General features: G+C 22.5%; 7 protein-coding genes across 7 annotated transcripts; all 7 read left to right on the forward strand. All coding sequences in view use genetic code 6, as the record gives it.

Annotated features, from left to right (window-relative positions):
* Positions 1-471: 471 nt before the first annotated feature.
* On the forward strand, positions 472-2,745 carry TTHERM_00590140 (ser/thr phosphatase family protein; the record flags this gene model as incomplete). Its single annotated transcript, XM_001019922.2, has 9 exons — positions 472-666; positions 732-822; positions 872-1,018; positions 1,148-1,175; positions 1,228-1,384; positions 1,446-1,583; positions 1,650-1,994; positions 2,100-2,319; positions 2,384-2,745. 9 exons carry the CDS (start codon positions 472-474, stop codon positions 2,743-2,745), a joined length of 1,683 nt encoding a protein of 560 aa, XP_001019922.2.
* Positions 2,746-3,056: 311 nt separating this feature from the next.
* Positions 3,057-6,544, forward strand: TTHERM_00590150 (transmembrane protein, putative; the record flags this gene model as incomplete). The annotated part of the gene is made up of 14 exons (XM_001019923.2): positions 3,057-3,401; positions 3,533-3,682; positions 3,744-3,814; positions 3,892-4,217; positions 4,281-4,333; positions 4,384-4,799; positions 5,119-5,259; positions 5,397-5,476; positions 5,638-5,720; positions 5,768-5,908; positions 5,958-6,035; positions 6,098-6,229; positions 6,288-6,408; positions 6,462-6,544. 14 exons carry the CDS (start codon positions 3,057-3,059, stop codon positions 6,542-6,544), a joined length of 2,220 nt encoding a protein of 739 aa, XP_001019923.2.
* A 1,371-nt stretch (positions 6,545-7,915) lies between these two features.
* Positions 7,916-9,861, forward strand: TTHERM_00590160 (transmembrane protein, putative; the record flags this gene model as incomplete). Its single annotated transcript, XM_001019924.3, has 5 exons — positions 7,916-7,993; positions 8,055-8,258; positions 8,320-9,255; positions 9,306-9,504; positions 9,557-9,861. The coding sequence occupies 5 exons, from the start codon at positions 7,916-7,918 to the stop codon at positions 9,859-9,861; spliced, it is 1,722 nt and encodes a 573-aa protein (XP_001019924.3).
* Positions 9,862-10,477: 616 nt separating this feature from the next.
* On the forward strand, positions 10,478-11,649 carry TTHERM_00590170 (transmembrane protein, putative; the record flags this gene model as incomplete). The annotated part of the gene is made up of 2 exons (XM_001019925.3): positions 10,478-10,595; positions 10,658-11,649. 2 exons carry the CDS (start codon positions 10,478-10,480, stop codon positions 11,647-11,649), a joined length of 1,110 nt encoding a protein of 369 aa, XP_001019925.3.
* Positions 11,650-12,742: 1,093 nt separating this feature from the next.
* On the forward strand, positions 12,743-13,738 carry TTHERM_000590198 (transmembrane protein, putative; the record flags this gene model as incomplete). Its single annotated transcript, XM_012798568.1, has 1 exon — positions 12,743-13,738. The coding sequence occupies one exon, from the start codon at positions 12,743-12,745 to the stop codon at positions 13,736-13,738; it is 996 nt and encodes a 331-aa protein (XP_012654022.1).
* A 2,444-nt stretch (positions 13,739-16,182) lies between these two features.
* TTHERM_000590199 (transmembrane protein, putative) lies at positions 16,183-16,548 on the forward strand (the record flags this gene model as incomplete). Its single annotated transcript, XM_012798569.1, has 1 exon — positions 16,183-16,548. One exon carries the CDS (start codon positions 16,183-16,185, stop codon positions 16,546-16,548), a length of 366 nt encoding a protein of 121 aa, XP_012654023.1.
* Positions 16,549-16,709: 161 nt separating this feature from the next.
* TTHERM_00590200 (Pre-mRNA cleavage complex II protein Clp1, putative) lies at positions 16,710-18,786 on the forward strand (the record flags this gene model as incomplete). Its single annotated transcript, XM_001019928.2, has 3 exons — positions 16,710-17,105; positions 17,261-17,991; positions 18,399-18,786. 3 exons carry the CDS (start codon positions 16,710-16,712, stop codon positions 18,784-18,786), a joined length of 1,515 nt encoding a protein of 504 aa, XP_001019928.2.
* Between the last annotated feature and the right edge of the window lie 559 nt (positions 18,787-19,345).

The following is a 19,345-nucleotide window of genomic DNA, read 5'->3' on the forward strand; positions in this document are numbered from 1 at the left end:
ATTTAAGTTTCTTATTCGAAAGTGATAAATCTACCATTCAATTAATTAAATAACTTATTTTTTATTTATTATATTGTAAACTTGTTAAAGATATGTAGTTAGTTATAGCTGAATTTTAGAAAAAATAGTGCTTAAAGATAATCCAATAGATAGATAGCTAATAAAATAAATCTGATGAATAAAAATTAAAAACAAAATTAATTAATTTTAAATACTGCTAATGTTAAGGCTAGTAAGTAAATTTAGATTTGCAAAATTTATAAATTCTTTAGAAACATTTACTTACTGATAAGTTTACTAATAATAAGTAAATACATCTTTTTTCCCTTTTTTAAATCAAAATAATTGATTTTATCTATGATTTTTTGTTTTAAACCAAAAAAAAAAATTGTTCTATCTATTATCAAAATCATAATTTTATATTGAATTTGATTAATTAAACATTTCATTAGAATAATTACTCTAAAGATAATGAAGAAATAACTAATATTTCTATTACTGTTAAGTTTACTTAACTAAACGTTGTCTGAAAATACTAAGCATGGCTGCATGCCAGAAGGAATCAAGTTAAGTTTGGGTGATAACTTTGATTTATCTACTTAGTATGATAAGCAAAAAATGATTGATTCTCCTCGCCATGACTACACAATTACTTATTTCACTACAGTAATATTAAGATTTCAAGATTTAATAATAAATAAATAATTTTGGATTTTATAAACAAAAACTAGGCAAATTGTCCTTAAAATTATATTGAAATATATAATTCCTACTTCAGGGAGTAAAAACATACCCTTAAACCTTATAATATTACTAAGTTTTGTAATTTTTATTCACTTTTATCAGAATTTACAATGCTTTTTGAAATTAGTCCAAGCTAAAGACACAAGTGGATTTAAAGGAACAGAAACAAGAACAAGTGATTTTGAGAAATATATCTATGAATTTTAATTCGATGCCACTGATTTAAATTTAGATGGTGATTTCACTTATTCCTACGATTGCTTTTATCCTTCAGGTATATATTTATTTATTTATTTAAGATTATTTTCATAGATTTGATATTTCCTAATTTAAACTATGAAATTATTTAGTTATATAAATTGTAAATCTAAAATATTAAATAACACTTTTTATTCAAATATAGACAGTAATCCTTCTCAGTTCTTACATAGGTATGCTAAAAATTGATAACCTGTATTTAATTGTTATTAATGAATGATTTAGGGAAACATTCAGATTTTTCCATCCTGACTACAGTAAGTTGAAAGAAAGAGAGTTTAAATTTGTTTGGATTGCTGATTTTGATATTAATGTTAGCAATTAAACTGGCTTAGAAGGAAGAAGAATTGGGAAAGAAAATATGGAAATAATGGATAAATATGTAAGGAATATTCAGTAATGAATTTAATAATATTTATATTTTATTTAAACAATTAATTCAGATAAAACGAGATAGAAGCAAGTTTGTTGCTATCATAGGTGGTGGAGATTATGGCTACGATTTACCAGACGATAGTGGAAAGAGAGGTGAAGAATTTTAAAAAGCAGGAGAGTTTTCCTATGCACAGATACCTTTTGTGGTCAAATATTTATTCATTTATTTATAATTATTTTTTTTGAAATGATATTTAAAAATAATTTTTTAGACAGTAGCAGGTAATCATGAAGAATGGTATAAGTTTGATTATTATAACTCTTTCTTTAGAAATCCAAGATACTCAATAACCAAAAACGATTACTATACATTGACCTTCGGAGAAGTACTAATAGTCGGATTAAATACCAATAAATTTATTAGAGATCCAACTACAAATAAATTTATTAGCTTTGATTAAGAATACTTAAAAAATCTCTTTTAATGGTTTGATGATACTATGAAATAGATTAAGGATAATTACAGATGGATTATTGTTTTTTCACATTAAAATATTCACTGCTTTGAAGACTATGCTGCAAGTTCTTGCTACTCCAATCCTAAAATATTTGCAGAAGTATTCAAAATTAATAATTTGCAATAATTATAATTTATGTTTATTTAATTGTTGGTTAAAAAAATGTTAGAAAAGCTTGTTTAAATTTATTTGACTTAAAAAAAGCTTGAAGACTTGCTTGTTAAACATAAGGTTGATATTTACATGGCTGGTCATGTTCATGCTTATGAAAGAATACACCCAAATTACAGAGGTGAGCCGAAATTCAAGGAGTCAGATTAATGCTATCTCAACAAATGCTCGTCTTACACTAAGCCATCTGCACCAGTTTATGTAGTTGATGGAACTGGAGGAACTACCCATTACTTCCCTCAACCATCAGGATGTAAAGTTTCATTAAGAAAAATTAATATTTTAACAAATTATTTTTAATAAAATAAATGTATTAGATCCTGGAGGTAATTTGACTGTAGCTTCAGACAGAAGTTTAGGCTTTAGCACGTTCACTGTTAAGAATAAAACCCATCTTTTATTTTAGCACTTTTAATCTAATAATACATATGACCCATTTGATCATTTCACAATCTATAAACCTTAACCTAATATAGCTTAAGATCTTTCGTTTGCTGATCCAAGCGAAGTAGTCAAATACAAAGCTACAGTCGCTTTCTTCTATTTAATGGTAGCTATCGTTATAGTAGGATGCATATTAATTTTCTATGAATTTAGAAGAAAAATCCTTATGGATGCTCATGATGATTTCATGAGATAGTTTGACAATGATGAAGAAAAATCAAGAAATACACTTTGATATAATTTAAAATAAATAAATAAATAATTCATAATTTTTTGTTTGTATTTCTATTATAAAATAACTTCAACTAATTTTGATTAAGCAATACAATTATTTAATTATTTAAAACTTCTTTAACAAAAAAAATACTGAAAAAAAAGATATCAATAAATTTATTTCTTAATTGGATGATAGCAATAATTTATAAATAAATTATAATTTAAATTGAATTCATAAATTATATATATACAGAGAGATAACCAACAACTTGAATAAGTATTAAATAAATAAATAAATAAGCAAAGGTCAAACTAAAGTTAGCTTTAAAGATGATTACGACAAAAAATTAGCAGAGTTGTATTCCTCTTAAATCGAATATATTCCTGCCTAAAAAGCAACATCCTCAAGATGAAAGAGGTAAAAAAATAGACCTTGGTGCACCACTCACTCAGACTTTCATCTTTTCTCATAATTAAAAAAATATGCCAAGAATTATTAAAGAAACTTACATTCCTGAGGAGCATAAAATAGAACATGAAGAATAGCTAAAAAATTAGATAAAAGTAGTCCGTACAGAAGACGAAGAGAGAATGAAAATTTAAGATGATTATGATTTTGAAAATAGAATTAGACTCTTAATTGAGAAATATAACTCTGAATAAAGAGATGCATTTGTAAATTCAAAACGATTTAACAATTAATTTTAAAAATAAGCTAGCTAGCTAGCTAGTTAGCTGATTTGCTTACTTGTTTGCTTAAAATTCTATCAAATAATTTAAATATATTTTTAAATTAAATAATAAAGGATATTGCTAATGCTTTAACAGAAGAAATCGTAAAATATAAAGAAATGAAGATGAAGACTCTACATAATAATAGATAATCAGCCAGAAATAGAGTAATAGAAAAAGTAACTAGAGATGAACAAAAGGAAGAGGAGGATAATAAAAAAAATGTATTGAATAATTAAATTAAAAAAATGAGCTAATAAGTAAAATATTTAAATAAATATCTAGAGAGTTGAAGTCAAGAGATTGTATAGATAAATCAAAGAAGTAGTGCATCACATTCTTGAAGGAGGTGGAGAGTAAGAATTCTTTGATTGATTGATTGATTGATTGCAAATAGTTGTTAAAAAGTAATTATTTTAAATAATTATAATAGAGCTAAATACAAGAGATATTAATAGAGTATTGAAAGTAAGGAACACATCACTTTAGATTATATAAAGTAGAAACAAAAAACAGTAGAAGAAATCAAAGCAGCCACTGAAATAAATCAGCTTGTGAGGTAATTCTTAAGTAAGAAAACTGAAGAATTAGATGTTTTTAGACAGTTACATGGAGAAGAATTTTTAACTGACCCTAGTATACTTAAAGATATGTCTGAAAGTTAGGGAGAAAGTGCTTCTGTTGCTTCAGATAAGCTCAGTAAGGTTTAAGAAGAATTAAAACAATCTGAAGAAGACCAAAAGCTAAACAAATTTTATAGTAAATTAATTAAATGAAAAATAAAAAAGTTATTGTTAACGAATAAATTAAATTTAAAAAAAGATTTAACTGATCTAAAGGTATAATGGGGAGCAAAGAGCGAATATGAAGTCAAGGTATAAAAAAATTATAAAATCTTAATGACTGACTTCATAATTAAAAAAAGGAAAATATAAGAAGAATTTTGACACGTGAAGTTCTCAAAGATGCTGAAAGAGCTAAAGTAAAACAAGAGATTGAAGAAGAAGAGATCAAATAAAGATTGATAAAAACAGATCCTCGTTTTGCAAGGATGTTTAGAGAATAGTAAAAGAAAAAATAGGAATAATTAAGATAAGAATAAGAAGAAAGAGAGAAGAAGGAAAGAATTAAACAAGAGAAAATAAAAGCATAGTTGAAAAAGAGAGAATAGTAAGAACTAGAGCAATAAAAATTAACTCAAACTTTGAGGTCAAAAAAACCTGCTCCTAAATAACCAAAAAATCCAAAAAGAGAAGCAGAAAATAGGGTGAGAAGAGATTTCTTTGACACTGCTCATGGTGTAGGACTTGTATACGGAGATGTTTTCCAAAGAACTAAAAAGTAAATAAAACAATTAGTTATTTTAACAGCAACAAATTATAAATAATTAATTTACTAATTAGTTTTAAAATTAATATCGATCAATTAATCAATTATTGTAAATCCTAAAAATTATTTGTTTAAACCAATTTATTTTAAAAAAAACAAAATCATTAGGAAAAAGAAATATTGAACCATTCATTATATTTGTTTTAGGAGACTTTAATATAATTTTCATTTTTGATAATCCATTTAATTTTTTTAAATTTATTATTTATGAATTGTTTCGAAAATTCAATCAAAGTTTTACTTTTATTTAATTTAATTTAAAATAATAAAGTTTTGGAGATTTGTTTTAGACCAAGGCAAAGGAATTCTATAATTAAAATTCTTTTGGATATCCTAATTAATAACAATCATAATATTAATAATCCACTGTAGACACATTTGATGGATAATCACGTTTCTCTTAAATGGAAAAGTGAAATATTTTATGCAAAAATTGAAGTTTTGAAATATAAATAAATAAATAAATGTATTTAGTTTGTATAAATAATTAAATTATAATTATTAGAATTTAAAATTTACATTTTGTGTTAATTTAGAATCTTTAAATAGGATTTTTATTACTAGAATTATTCCTATTTAAGAAAAATAATAACGTTACTTTTTGAGTCAATATTTGTAGACAGACAGATGTATGCCTTTTAAAAATAAATTTTGTTTAATTTTTTTTAAATAATTATCAAAAATTTATAAATCAAAAAAATCTTTTAACTTGATTAAAAATATCTTTTTTGCAAAATTATAGTTGATATTTTGAAGATGATAAACAAAAATATAATTTTATTTTTAGTAGCACTATTTATAGTTCAAATTTATGCAAATACAGCAAGCAGCAATAAGGCAAATTTAGAAAAGGAAGACGAACTTATTTATGAAGTAATTATAATTTAATCCAAATATAATTCAAATTATATTTGATTAAGGCAATCAAAAAATATGAAAATGATGCTTTGGAAAACAACAAATTAACCATTTGCACAAATGCAATACATAAGTTTATGAGTGACAAAGAAGACAGAATTAGAATGAGACTGGAAAACGAATAAATCTAAAATAGAGAAACTGTATATGACAAAATATTTCAAATAATTTATATCATAATTTTTTAATTAGATATTATCAAAACTCTACTTCTCCAGAATTGAATAATGTCTTAACAAACTAAGAAAAGAATATCCAGATAGCTACATAGTAATTTACAAATAAATTTATTTTGAATCAATTATTTTTAATTTTTAAAAAATTAAATTTAGACTCTATCTTTTATAGATGACATCAAGTGGGATGATTATTTGAATATTGATATTTAGAACTTAAAGTAATATATATAGCCTTTAACTTAGAATGAAATTATTGTATAGAAGTCTATAGAGAAAGTCATAGAAGTATACATTCATTGATTTGTTAAAGATTTATTTGACAGTAAAATATTAAAAAATATAGGAACCTATATTGGAAAGAGATACTCTTTTAACTCTATTTGGTTTTAAATTAAAATATTTTCATATGCCATACGTCGGTATTCTAGTTGCAATTTTACTTATAGTTTATGCTATAACCATAGGTATATTTATTTTTGATAATTCCTTTATAAATGAATTATCTTTTATTAAATAGCCTTTAAAGAGTTTATTTTCAATTCTGATTAAAAAGTAAGAAAAAATGCTCATAAAATTAAAGAATTTAAAAAAAAATAATGAGTTATAAAATAATTAATATTAGATATCTATTTATATATATTTACATCTATTTATTTACATATCTTAAAATGTTTTTAATATTTAAAAAAAAAACAAATAAAGGTTTTTAAATAAATTTTAAAATTTTAATTTCTCCATCATTTTAAATTTTAACAGACTGACAATAGTAAATTCTATAATTAACAAATAATTAAAAAATATTAAACAAATATTAACATTTTATTCTTTGAATTTAACTCAAAGATATTTATTTTAAACGAAAATTTGTAACTATCACACTTTATAAATTGAAATATTGTTAATTTATTTATTGAATTTCATAATTTTAGACTATTATTTAAAATATAATATTCTAACATATTTATTTTTTAATAATAAATATTTAAACTCCCAAATAACAGTAATAAGTAAGTATTATTATTTCAATAAATTATGAATTACCATAAATATAAATTTCGAAATTAATAATTTCAGCTATTGTTTTTATATTTAATTGATATAATAAATCAAATACTTAAATTATTATACATTTATATATTGTAAAAATAATTTTATTTTAAGATAAAAGAGATTAGATTTATATTTAAGATATTTATTTAAACTGTTTCAAATTCAACATGTTTTAAACTTAATACTAAAAATAAAAATTTGACTGAATTACTAAATAATTTTTGTGCGTGAAGTATCTTTGATAAGTTGAAAACCTTTTAAAGTACCAAATTAAAACATTTATCAGTAAAAAGATATTAAAATCTTTTAAATTAATAGTCTATATCTTATATTAATTATAATTAGTTCAATTCATTCATTTATTTTATGCAAAATAAATAAATTAAAAAAGTAACAATTAAAATTCAAAGTAAATTAATTAATAGGAAAATAATTTTAAAAGTTAAATTATAAAAATAATTATTAAATTTTTATCAATAATTTAAATTCTAGCATTTATTAATCGTATTTTGCTTAGTAATTAGAAACATTCTTATAAAGTAAAAAATAAGATTTTATTGAATAAAAAATTTGAATTGATTTTTATTAAGAATTCAACAAAAATAAAATTCCCAAAAAAGGTAAATATTAAAATAGAACTAATAATAGTAAGTATTATAGACTAGAAGTTGCCATCAATTTTTTTAGTTTCTATTCCAGTTAATTTTGAGAATAAAGAAGAAAATGCAGAGAGATATATTGTTTCTACTTCTTGAATATAATAATTATTTATTTATTTGGATTATAATTTTGGAGAAAATCAACTCTTTAATAATATTTTCTAAAATTGATTAAATATCATAAAAATAAATATAATATATTTAAAAACAAACAGTAAATTAAAAAGAAAGCTACAAAAAAATACAATTTTTTATATCTTGAATGCTTTCTGTTCACCTAAACTCTCTGCACCTCAAGAAGCCACTCTCTGCAGATTGTAAAGTTTAAGTAATTTTGGCTGTAATACTTTTTTTCAACATATATTCTTATTTCTAACAAATTATTTTCTATATAATTTAAGAATCACAACTAAAATAGTGTGAGATCTGAAATAGTAGAATATAGTAAAAAGGATAACATAGCATTGTTTAGTGAAAATTTATTCTTAAAAGATATCAGAAAATAATTAAATAGCGAGGATCTAGCTTATTACATTATTGAATTATACGAAAAATATCCATAAGATAAAATTATTGCATCAAAAACATTTACACCTAATGATATCGTAAGTTAATTAGATAGATTAAAATATGATTCATTTGTATAATTAAAGCTTATTTTAATAGTTAGGGAAAAACAAAGTAAGTCTAAAGACAATCGATGGGAATGAGTTAACTTTGCATTTAAAATTTGAATTATTTAATTAGGATAATAAAACAATTAATGCATTCAATAAGCAGAATTCAATGACTAATTAGCTAGATGATCTTTCAATCGGTGCTTAGGATAGCTACTTTGGTTCTCCTTTAAATTAAAGAAGCATAGAATAAATAGTAAATAATTAAAATGAATCAAAATCATCATAAAATTCAAAAAGGTTATCTCCACCTTTAAATGCTTAGAATGCAAGCAGCAAAGAAAATGAAGGTGGCGAGCAGTTTTTTAATGCAATAGCAAATCAAATAAAGAATGGATTTCTTTCTCTATGTGAGAAAAACCCTGAAACTGATTTAGACTATTTAGATATTAACGAATATACGATCAGATTTGTTTCTAAGTTAGGTCCTGTTGTAGCTATTTCGAACTACTTAAGAGAAGTATATAAGTGGACTAATATATTTTAAACAATGATGTTTGGAATAAGTACTTCCTTAATTATATTTTATCCCAAAGCCATCATACTTTTTTCGCTATTATACACATACATATTCACTAAGAGAGTAATTTAAATAATGTTTCAATTAGGAATAAAGAAACCAGAAAAGGTAAACATAATAGATAAAAATGTAAATAAAATGAAAAATTTAAAGAGAAATATGATATTCTTATAAGAGCAAATGAGGTTTTACTCTTAAGTGTATGACTAAGTTTGTGAGTTCTTATATTCAGATGACAAAACCTAAGTTGTTAAAAATATTTAGCTATTTAGAAACTATTCAATTTTCCTTGTGATGGGAATGATTTTTATTCCATTCGATGTGATTTTATTCTCTTCATTTTGGTTTTCTCTAATCAGTTAAAATTTCTATGGAAAAATCATTTCAAAAGAAATTCTTACATTGGTAATATTTTTTATAATTATAATTAAATCTAATTTAAGTTTAATTAATAGATTCATAAGCTTGCTGTCAGAGTTAATCATTTTTTAGATAATGAAATTATAATTAAATACCTTCCTAAATCTGTAGTCGATGCACTTCCAATCCCTGAGAAAAATTCTGGTCTACAAAAGATAGTCAAAAAGTTCATCATATAGGAAAATCAAAGATGGTGGCTTGGTAAAGGATGGGCTGATATACTTATACCTGGAGGTAATTTTATCAAACTTTAAAAATCTTCTTATTAAAGTATTTTATTCAATAGATATTCCTAAGTGGTCTGATATTTAAGGTTTAAGAGAGTTGAAAAAAGAAGATTTTAAATTGCCAGATAAAAATTGGTAATGGGAAAATGAGGGTCAATGGCAGGTATAGCTATCAGAAGACACAGACTTAGAAGGCTGGTAATATGGAAAATCATTTAGTGACACTACCTTTATAAATCAATAAAAGTCGCTTTATTACATTAGGAAGAGAGTATGGTATAAAACTTGTTCTTGTTTAGTCAGCTATTACTACGGTGAAGAGAATGAACAAGACACTGATGATACATACATTCTTTAAAAATGATTTAAAAAATTTAAAATTTCTTATTCTTATTTAATGTTTCAAATTACAATTAATTATTCGTATTAATTTCTTTTAAATCCCTCTAAATTTATTTTAATTATTTAACAAAATCATTTCCATTTTATTTAAAAATACTCTTAAATAATTAAAAAATAAAAAGAAAAATTAGAATTAAATTAAAACAAAAACACATTTGAAAATAAATATTTTTAAATCCAAATAATTGCTAAGAATGAATGAATTAAATAAAATATTGTCTAATAATTAATCAATCTATATTTTTATATTATTAATAAAAATAAATTTTAAATAACAATTCTATCCTTTTTAATAAGCACTTAAACTTCCTCAAATAAATAAAAATAGAATTTGGAAAAAAATTTTGTTTTATTATGTTCTTGTTATTAGCTAGCTGATTTTTAAGTAATAAGAGCAAACAAATTAAAAAACTACACGTTTTTAGAACTTTAGTTTTTTTTGTAATTTAGCTAATTAAAAACTTGAGTTTTATTCATCAGAAAGATATTGATAATTTCTTTTGTGACAAGTAAAAAAAAAAACACTAAAAATAAAACATAAAGCTTCTTTCATTTTCTATAGCTGCTGGAAAATAAATATGAGAATTATTTATAAAATTTTATTACTTTCTCTGCTACTTATTGTTACAAAATCTGTATTTATCAGAAAATAAACTATTAAAAGCGATGATGTTTTGGGATAAGTTGTTATTGTTGGTAAATAGATTTATTTGATTTCAATTTGATTTTATTTATTTTTTAAATTATTTATATAATAGAGGAGTATAATACATAGGATTAAGCTAATTTAGATACATATATTTAGTAAAATGCATAATTTATTGAAGAGGAATTAGATTATGCTTCATAATTAGCAAACATGATGCTAAATTCATTAGAAAATGAATTAGTGGATGATAAATTAATCAAAAACGGAGGTCCAGTATTTAATGCCTTAGAGAATTTAAAAGGAGTTGTTAATGAAATGCAATAGGCAGAACATGATTATTTGGAGGAAGTTAAACACGAAAGAGAAGAAACAGAATAGACTTTGAGCGAATTGGAAAAATAAGTCAAAGAAGATAGCAATAAATTATAAACTAAGAAGAAAGATAAGAAACCAAAATTATCAACTATACAAACACCAAGAGAGTAATATAAATAAGAAAAAAAGCTGCAAAACCCTAATTTAGTATAAAAGCTTTATTAAGAAGGACAAAAATTGAATCAATTTAATGATACTGTAAATAAAAAACATGATAATTTGAATAAACTATTAGATGATATTTAGTAAATTATTTAGAGATAAGAAGAAAGAGATGAAGTTAATGATTTAATTACTGACTATGGAAAAGTTGACTAATAACAAATAAACGATTGGATTTAAGATGACTACGATAGCCAAGAAGAAACAGAAGAATAAATTAATATTACATAACCTAAAAATATGGATTAAAGTACTAAATCTCAATAAGAAGTTAACAGTAAATCTTAAAATTTCAATTCAACTCCTGAAAAGGCTAAGAAAGAGGATTTAAAAATTGGTTTGGGTCCCTAAATTTCTATGAAATAGACTACTTCTTATAAACCACTTTACAAAGACCCTTCGATTATAATTGGAGTTATTAGCTTTTTGCTGTTGTTGGGAGGTTTAGGATATTACTTTATTAGATCTAAAATGAATCTAAGAAAATCTTCATCAACAATTTTAGAACAGGCTGGGGAAATATCTCTTTCACAAGGAAAATATGAAAAAGTCAAAATCATTTGACATAAATACTACCTACTCTTAATTATTAATTAATTAATTATATTATTTTTATGTTGCTCATAAATTATTTATTTCATTTTTTAATCAATTTGAAAATTTTTTATTTTTCTCACAAGATTTAAAGATTAAAAAAACTTGTTTTAGTTCTCATTCAAAGTATTAAAATCTCTTTTTCTAGTTAATTTTAAATAAAAATAGAATTTAATTAATAATATTTTTAATTTAATCTAATTAAATAAAGAGGAGTTATTAAATTAATTATAAATTTTATGGCTAATTGTACAGAAAATTTTATAATTAATTATATCATATTATTTTTTAATAAAAATTAATTAACTAGTAAAGGTGTTTTTTGTAATATATTTATACTTAATTTCTTTTAAAATATATTTTACTAAAGACTCTGGCATTATTTAGATTAAGAAAAGCCAATAATTAATTTTACTGTCATATAAAATACAAATTTAATTAAATCCATTAAAACTTTTAACTATCTAAGTCTTTATTTATTAAGTAAATATTTTTTTTTTTAAATAACTTTTTAAGAATCAGCATTGTATTTTTATTGTTTATTATTATTTATTTTTAATATTTATAATGTTATTTTAAATAATAGTATTAATGATTTTTATTTTAATGGCTTTCATCATTTGATTTAATAATTGTAGGATTTAAAAATATACGTATTAAAGCTATTTTAGCTTATTGTTTTTCTGAATATTTGTATGTCATTTAATTTAGGAATTTAATAAAAGAATATGATATTTGAAAAATAATATTCAGTTTTTCTTTATTACGTTTATCTTTAACTTGTGTAAATTGTTAAACTTAAAAGATATTAAGTTTTAATATTAATTAGGCTTATTATAGAATATTTTCAATAGAAAGATATTTAGAAATAGATATGGATTTTGATAAAAAACTGAAGAAATGATGGATTGTGTATAAATAAATTTTTAATAATTTTAATAGGAAAATTTGAAATTTTAAGATAGAAATTAATAATTAATTAATTAATAAATAAATAAGTTATCAGTACAAAAAAAAATACAAATATTTAAAAGTAAAATTCTGAAAGAAAGAATTAGGAGATATGTTTTAAAGTTAAATAAAAGCACTAAATATTTTTACTAAAAATAAAATTTTCAGGCAGTTTTCATAGTTAGAAATTGATAATTTATTAGCTTAACAAATCAAATATACAATCTATGCTTTTATTTATGCATTATATGCTGATCATTTTATTTAGATTTCAGAAGAATCCTAAATCTGTCATGTTGATGGTAAATTCTTCATCAAGTTTGTCCAAATTGGCTCTTTATTGACTACTTTTTTATATACGGGCTTCTTAAAGAATCGCAAAAACTTAAGGGATAAAGATTTTATTTTCTTATACTTGTTTAACATATTATTTTTTACAGTTGTGCTAATTTACGTGCTTTATTCAAGCGCCTTTTATAAAAAAGAGTGCAGTACTTTACCTCTTTTTAAGGTATCTTTACTCTTTATGTGCATAAAAAAAGAATTCGAGCTTGCTATTTTAGTCTTTACAAGATCTTTAATGTGGCTTAGACAAGTAAATATATGCTCTAATATTTTAACTGTAGTAATTATCTAAGTTAGTTTTACAAATGCTTAAAATTGTAGTCCTTAGGCAACCTCTCTTTGCGAATTTTTAAATATCATTAATACATCTTGTTTATTTACATATACCTTTATTAATCTATTAGTATCTGATAAAAACTAATATATACAAACTACTATCCTAAAAATAGCAACTGGATTGTTAATACCAGTTTTTATTTATGCTTATATCATGATAGTTCGCTTTTAATTTATAGGCCAAGTTAATTTGATTCCAGATTGCATACCTTATCATTTCATTTTGAATGTTAACCTCTTTATAATTCCTTTAGATATTCTAGGAATGTTTGTGCTTTAGTACATACTATGCAAATAATAGGATTAGTAACCTCATCTGCCAATCCCAGAGAATGACTCACTCATAAATAATAATTAAATTGAAAGGGAAGGTCTTGATTAATTTGATAAAATGCATTATAATGATGATGATGACCTATAAGTTTGAAATTTGAACTATTTCTTAAAAAAATCATAAATATTTTAAACATCATTAATTTATTTTGTTAATTTAAAGCTTTAAAATCATTAATAAATTGATAAATATTATCAAATTACAATAAACTATACATATTGAAATAATAATAAATGAATGAACTAATTAATTAATTAATTAATCAATTTATTTATCTGTTTTTATTTTGTTTTAATTAAATTATCATAAAAATTAATAAAAATTCTTAGACATATTTAAAAATTTTATTTTAATTTACGTATTAAATTAAATTGATAAATTTATCATTAATGATAAAAGAATTTTTTTAATTTTAGTTCAAACATTTTATTAGTAGTAATTATAAACAGTCAATGATCTATCATTTCTCATCAAAATATAATTTTTTCCTTTAAAAAAAATAAGTTTTATTTAAAAAAATCTTGGAGTGATAATACATACAATAATATTAAACAAATTAATGTATTATTTTTAGGTAAAAAATGTAAAATTGAAATGCACAATTTGTTCAGAATAAAAGTATCCTTTTATTAAGTTAAACAGTGCTTGCGGTAAAAAAACTATCTAATAAAATTATCTAATTTATGCTATCATCATAATTTTACAAAAAATACAAATTTAAAAATTTTAATTATACAAATTATCTTAATTATGTCTTTTTTTTGTAAGCTAAATAGTATAAAAACTAATTAATTATAAATTTTTTAATTAAATTAATTATTTGGATTATTTTTTGATAAAGCAAGATTGGAAGAAAAATTTCCTAATTTTTATAAGCTATGGCTTTTAAAATTATTTATAACTAAACTACCTAATTCTTTGAAAGCTTAGAATTAAAGTATCCAAATTAAATTCCTTATATATATGCTATTATCAGCAGCTTATTTGTAGCCTTAAGCTCTTTAATAGTTAAATTTTGTAAAGAAATTCCTGCTTATGAATAGGTATATTTTAGGTCTATTATACTGATTTTTATCACTAATAAGTTAATGGGAGTATCAGGTGAGAAAGCATAATGCTAAGATAAAAAGGCATTTAAGTATTTAATTCTGAGGTCTGTTTTCAGCGCATTCTCAAATATATGCTTTTTTACATCTAGTTAGATGATTAATTTAGCAGAATCTAACATTATATTTCTTACTTCTCCTATTTGGTCAAATATTTTGGGATACTTTTTCTTTGAAGAAAAAATCTTCTTACTTAATATCATTTATACAATAATAAGCTTCATATCCATTGTATTTTTATTAAAACCTCCATTTATTACTTCAGAAATCTAATAAAATTAACCATTTGATTTGAAATATTTAGTAGGATAGATTATTGGTTTTGGAGGTGCTATATCATATGCCATAAATTGTCACTTAAATAAACACTTAAAGGGATCCGTTTCTAAATAATAACTAATATTTTACTTATGCTCTAGTGTTTTGATATGTTGCTCAATTATAAAAGTAGTATAAGCACACTCAACAAATGATGTTTTCCAACTGAAGTATTTAGGATTTTACATAATTTTAGCTCTTATGCAGTTGACGATTCAAATATTTATTAACTAAGCTTTATTTATGAAAGGGGCCAACAAAATAGTACCATTCAACTACTTTTAAGTTCTATTTTCTTTTGGTTTTGATTATTTTTTATTTGAAAAACCACTTGATATTATTTAAATAATATCAACATTGGTTATTATTTTCTGTTGCTATAAAATTGCATCAAAAACATGAATTTTATAGTAACATAAAACTGTAAGCAATTAAAAAAATGTAAACCAACAAAATTTTAAAATTTCAAATGAAGTAGGAGAAAAATCTATTCTATTTAAGATTGAACCATCACCACTTAGCAAATAAAAAAATAAATATTAAATAATATCAATAAATAAATAAATAAATATAAAATTTAATTATCCTGTAAATCTTTTCCTGCATTTTAAATAGTTTTTCAAATTAAAAATGCTTTCATATAGTAATTATTTATGTTGTTTGAAATACTTTTTATAATTTTTTAATGAAAAAAATTAAAATTTGTAAGTCATTAAATTCAACATTTAACATTTTTAATTGAAAAAAATAATGTTTTTTTTTTTAAATTGCTAAAATAAATATTTTAAAACTTCAAGATTTTTATTATAATTATTTTTAAATTGAATTTTCATTCATTTGTAAACTACTTATATTTGCTCATAAACTGCTTGAGTTTTGGATCTATTATTGATTTGCAATAGCTATTAGTCTTATTCGTTTAGTAAAAATTTTAGTGCTTTTCTTCAGCTTAGTAGAAATTTTTTAGAGGCACAACTTCAGTCTCTACAGGTTAAGGATACATTTTTGATTCGTTTACTTCAGCTATTATTTATAGTGCTATTTATTTCTATGCCTCATCGCTGTAGAGTATGATTGATCTATATTGAGTACTTTGGTTTGGGTTTTTAGTAAATGGATCGTGGATACTCATAAATATCCTTAAAATATTATCATAAGAAATTATGCTTGGGTTGTATTTAAACTGAATAACTTCTGCATGCTGAGTAGTTCTACTCGAAACCTGCTTATATGTAGGATTAGCAACATTGCCTCCTGAATACCCAGACTTAACATCTAATACACCTTTAACTCTTTGAAAAATTGCTTCTATACACCAAAAGCATCCTCCTCCTAATGTAGCAACTTAAAAATTATCTTACATAAATGTTATTTTTAAATTTAAGCTATGTGTTTAAATAACGTAGACTTACTTAATTTCAATCTTTGTCTTTATTATTTTTTATTAAAGTTTTTTTAATAATTTTCTTTTTTAATTGATTTATATTTAGAAAGCATTAATCAGATATTATGCGTATTTAGATATTAATTAGATAAAACTTGAAGTCATAATTTATGATTTGATAGATGCTTAATTTTTAATTAATTTTTAATCTTTCTATTGAGCGTATATATATTTATTTGTTTGAAATCTTAAGAAAATGATGGAAGAATAGTTCATATGCGATGAAAAAAAGTTTATTAGATAGGAGGTAGAAAAAATGAGGGAATTTTCATTTAACATAAATAATGAAGATGGTTTAAAACTCTTTCTGAAAGAGGGTACTGCTGAAATCTTCGGTAGAGAATTACCACAATATACAATTTAATAATTTTAAAAGGGAGATCGTTTTTCAATATTTACATGGACAGGCTGTGTACTCTATTTAGAATATATGAGTCATTCTGACTTCTTTTAGTCTACAGATGAGTCACAGTATCCCATATATGCAAACATAAATTAATATTTACACGAAATGAGATCATAAGCATAAGATTAGCGTAAAATAGGCCCTAAAATTTTAATATGTGGACCAAACTAAAGTGGAAAAACAACTGTAAGTACTTCTTATTGATTTTCATTCAGTGATTGAATACTTAATATTTTAGTTAGAGCAAATTATATTATAAATGAAGATAAATTTGAGTAAATCTTTCGCTTGCATAGCAGCGAGAGAGTATTAAATTCATTTATTTTTGTTATAATTATTAGGTTTCAAAGACACTGACTAACTATTGCTGTAAGCTGGGATGGACTCCTATTTTAGTTGATTTAGACCCTATGCTTAATACAGTGATGGCAGGAGGATGTATTGGAGCTTGTGTCTGCAAAGACTCTTATCCTACAAATGGAATAGAAATTAAAAATAAAATTATATTCTTTCATGGATACAGTCGCATTCAATTAGGCCTTCTTAAGAATTAGATAGAAGTCTTAGGAAACACAGTTCAAAAAAAGCTCTAAAATAACTTAGAATAATTCCTTAAAAAGCATAACTTGCAAACTGCTCCAGATGCAGAAGGAGCCTAACAGAAGACCAACAAATAAAAATATCCATCGTAATAAAATATTTAAAACTCAACTGCATAGATTAAACTACCATCAGGTGTCAACATAAATTAAATGCTGTTACTCCCTTAAGACAAGCAAATGTTTTCAAGTGGATGCATAATTAATATGCCTCCTCTCTAATCTAGAGAATAGAAAGAAGTTATTGACCTTATCATAAAACATTTTCAAGTTGATGTGATAATTGGTCTAGACGATTAAGTATTTAATTCTTTAAAGCAAAACTAGCTTTTGACTAATGGATATAGTGTTATACGTACCACAAAACCTTCAGGATTAAAAACTAAAGAAGAGTCAGAGCTAGTTGAGGAAGCTAGAAAAATAAATTAAAAGCTCTTTTAATAGTACTTTAAAGGACTTAATAATGACATTGAGTATTTTTTTTTTCATTCATTCATTTTTTCTTTAAAAATTTTTAAGCTAAATCAAAATAAATTCATCATAAAAGTCTTTCAATTTATAAATTTTCTAACAATTTAATCTTTATGAAATGCTAATTTTAAGTCTCCTAATAAGATTACTAAAATAATTTTATGAATAAGCAATAAATAAACTTCATACATAAAAATATTTAATTAATTAAATTCTAAAAAATTAGGTTTTTTATATAAATTGCTTATATTTTTAATTAAGCAAAAGATTTATTTAAATATTTAATTATGTTTGAATAAACTCTTATATTTGCTTCAATTTAAGATGATTTTATTTTTGATATTTCAATTTCCAAATAAATTTAACGATTTTTAAGATATTTTAATAAAATTTTTATATTATAAAATAGTTGTCATAATTAAGAAGTTAACTTAAATGATTTACTTGTTTATAGATTAAAAATAAATGAAAAAAATAGCTTAGCAAATACTTCAATGTAATAATAAAAGCAAATTTATGAAAGAGTTGATCTTTCCAAAGAAAATGTGACAAAGAGTATAGTTGGCGTACTAAACCTTACAAGATCCTCTGTTGAAAAATTAAAAGAAGAAGAAATATTTGAAAAAATATCTAAAAGTACTCTCAGTCTTTTGGTTCATTTATCAGATATGAGAACAAACCAGCCCTATGTACGTTTGTTTTTACCTGGGCTAAATATGGAAAATATAATTAAAGAAAATGTATGTGTAATAGGAGACATAACATGGTTTGAATCATCAAGTGATAAAAAAAAATGAATCAATTATTCCTTATTTATTTATAAATTAATTAAAAAGAGTATTTTTTATATTATATTAGCCTTTTCATTATATATTAAAGTTAAATTATCTAAAATCACTCAATAAATAAACAAATAACTTTTTTTTTAATTACTCAAAATATAAAAAATTTTAATGTAAAAAAAATTAAGGAGATGAAAGAATAAATAAATTCAGCTTCAAATACTCAAAATTCTTTTATATTTTTAGTAAATATATAAATTACGTTTAAGTTAAGCACATTTTTTTAATTATTTTGATTTATTTTTTAGAGGTCAAATTACCTTGGTATTTATCAATAAAAATTATTCAATTGCACATATTGATAAGTTTAATGAAAATATGTATTTCATCAAAAAATTAATAATAAATAAACAATAAAGAAAGAAATAAGAATTTAAGGACTTAATTTTGAAATATAAGCCAAATAAAATAACTATCAATGATTTATTTTTAGAGGAAAATAAGAACAGATAATTATAAAATAATTTAAACTTTGTGTTACAGATTTTTAGATTTTTAATGTTTATTTTTAATA

Source organism: Tetrahymena thermophila, assembly GCF_000189635.1.
Source record: "Tetrahymena thermophila SB210 genomic scaffold scf_8254580, whole genome shotgun sequence".
NCBI lineage: Eukaryota > Ciliophora > Oligohymenophorea > Hymenostomatida > Tetrahymenidae > Tetrahymena > Tetrahymena thermophila.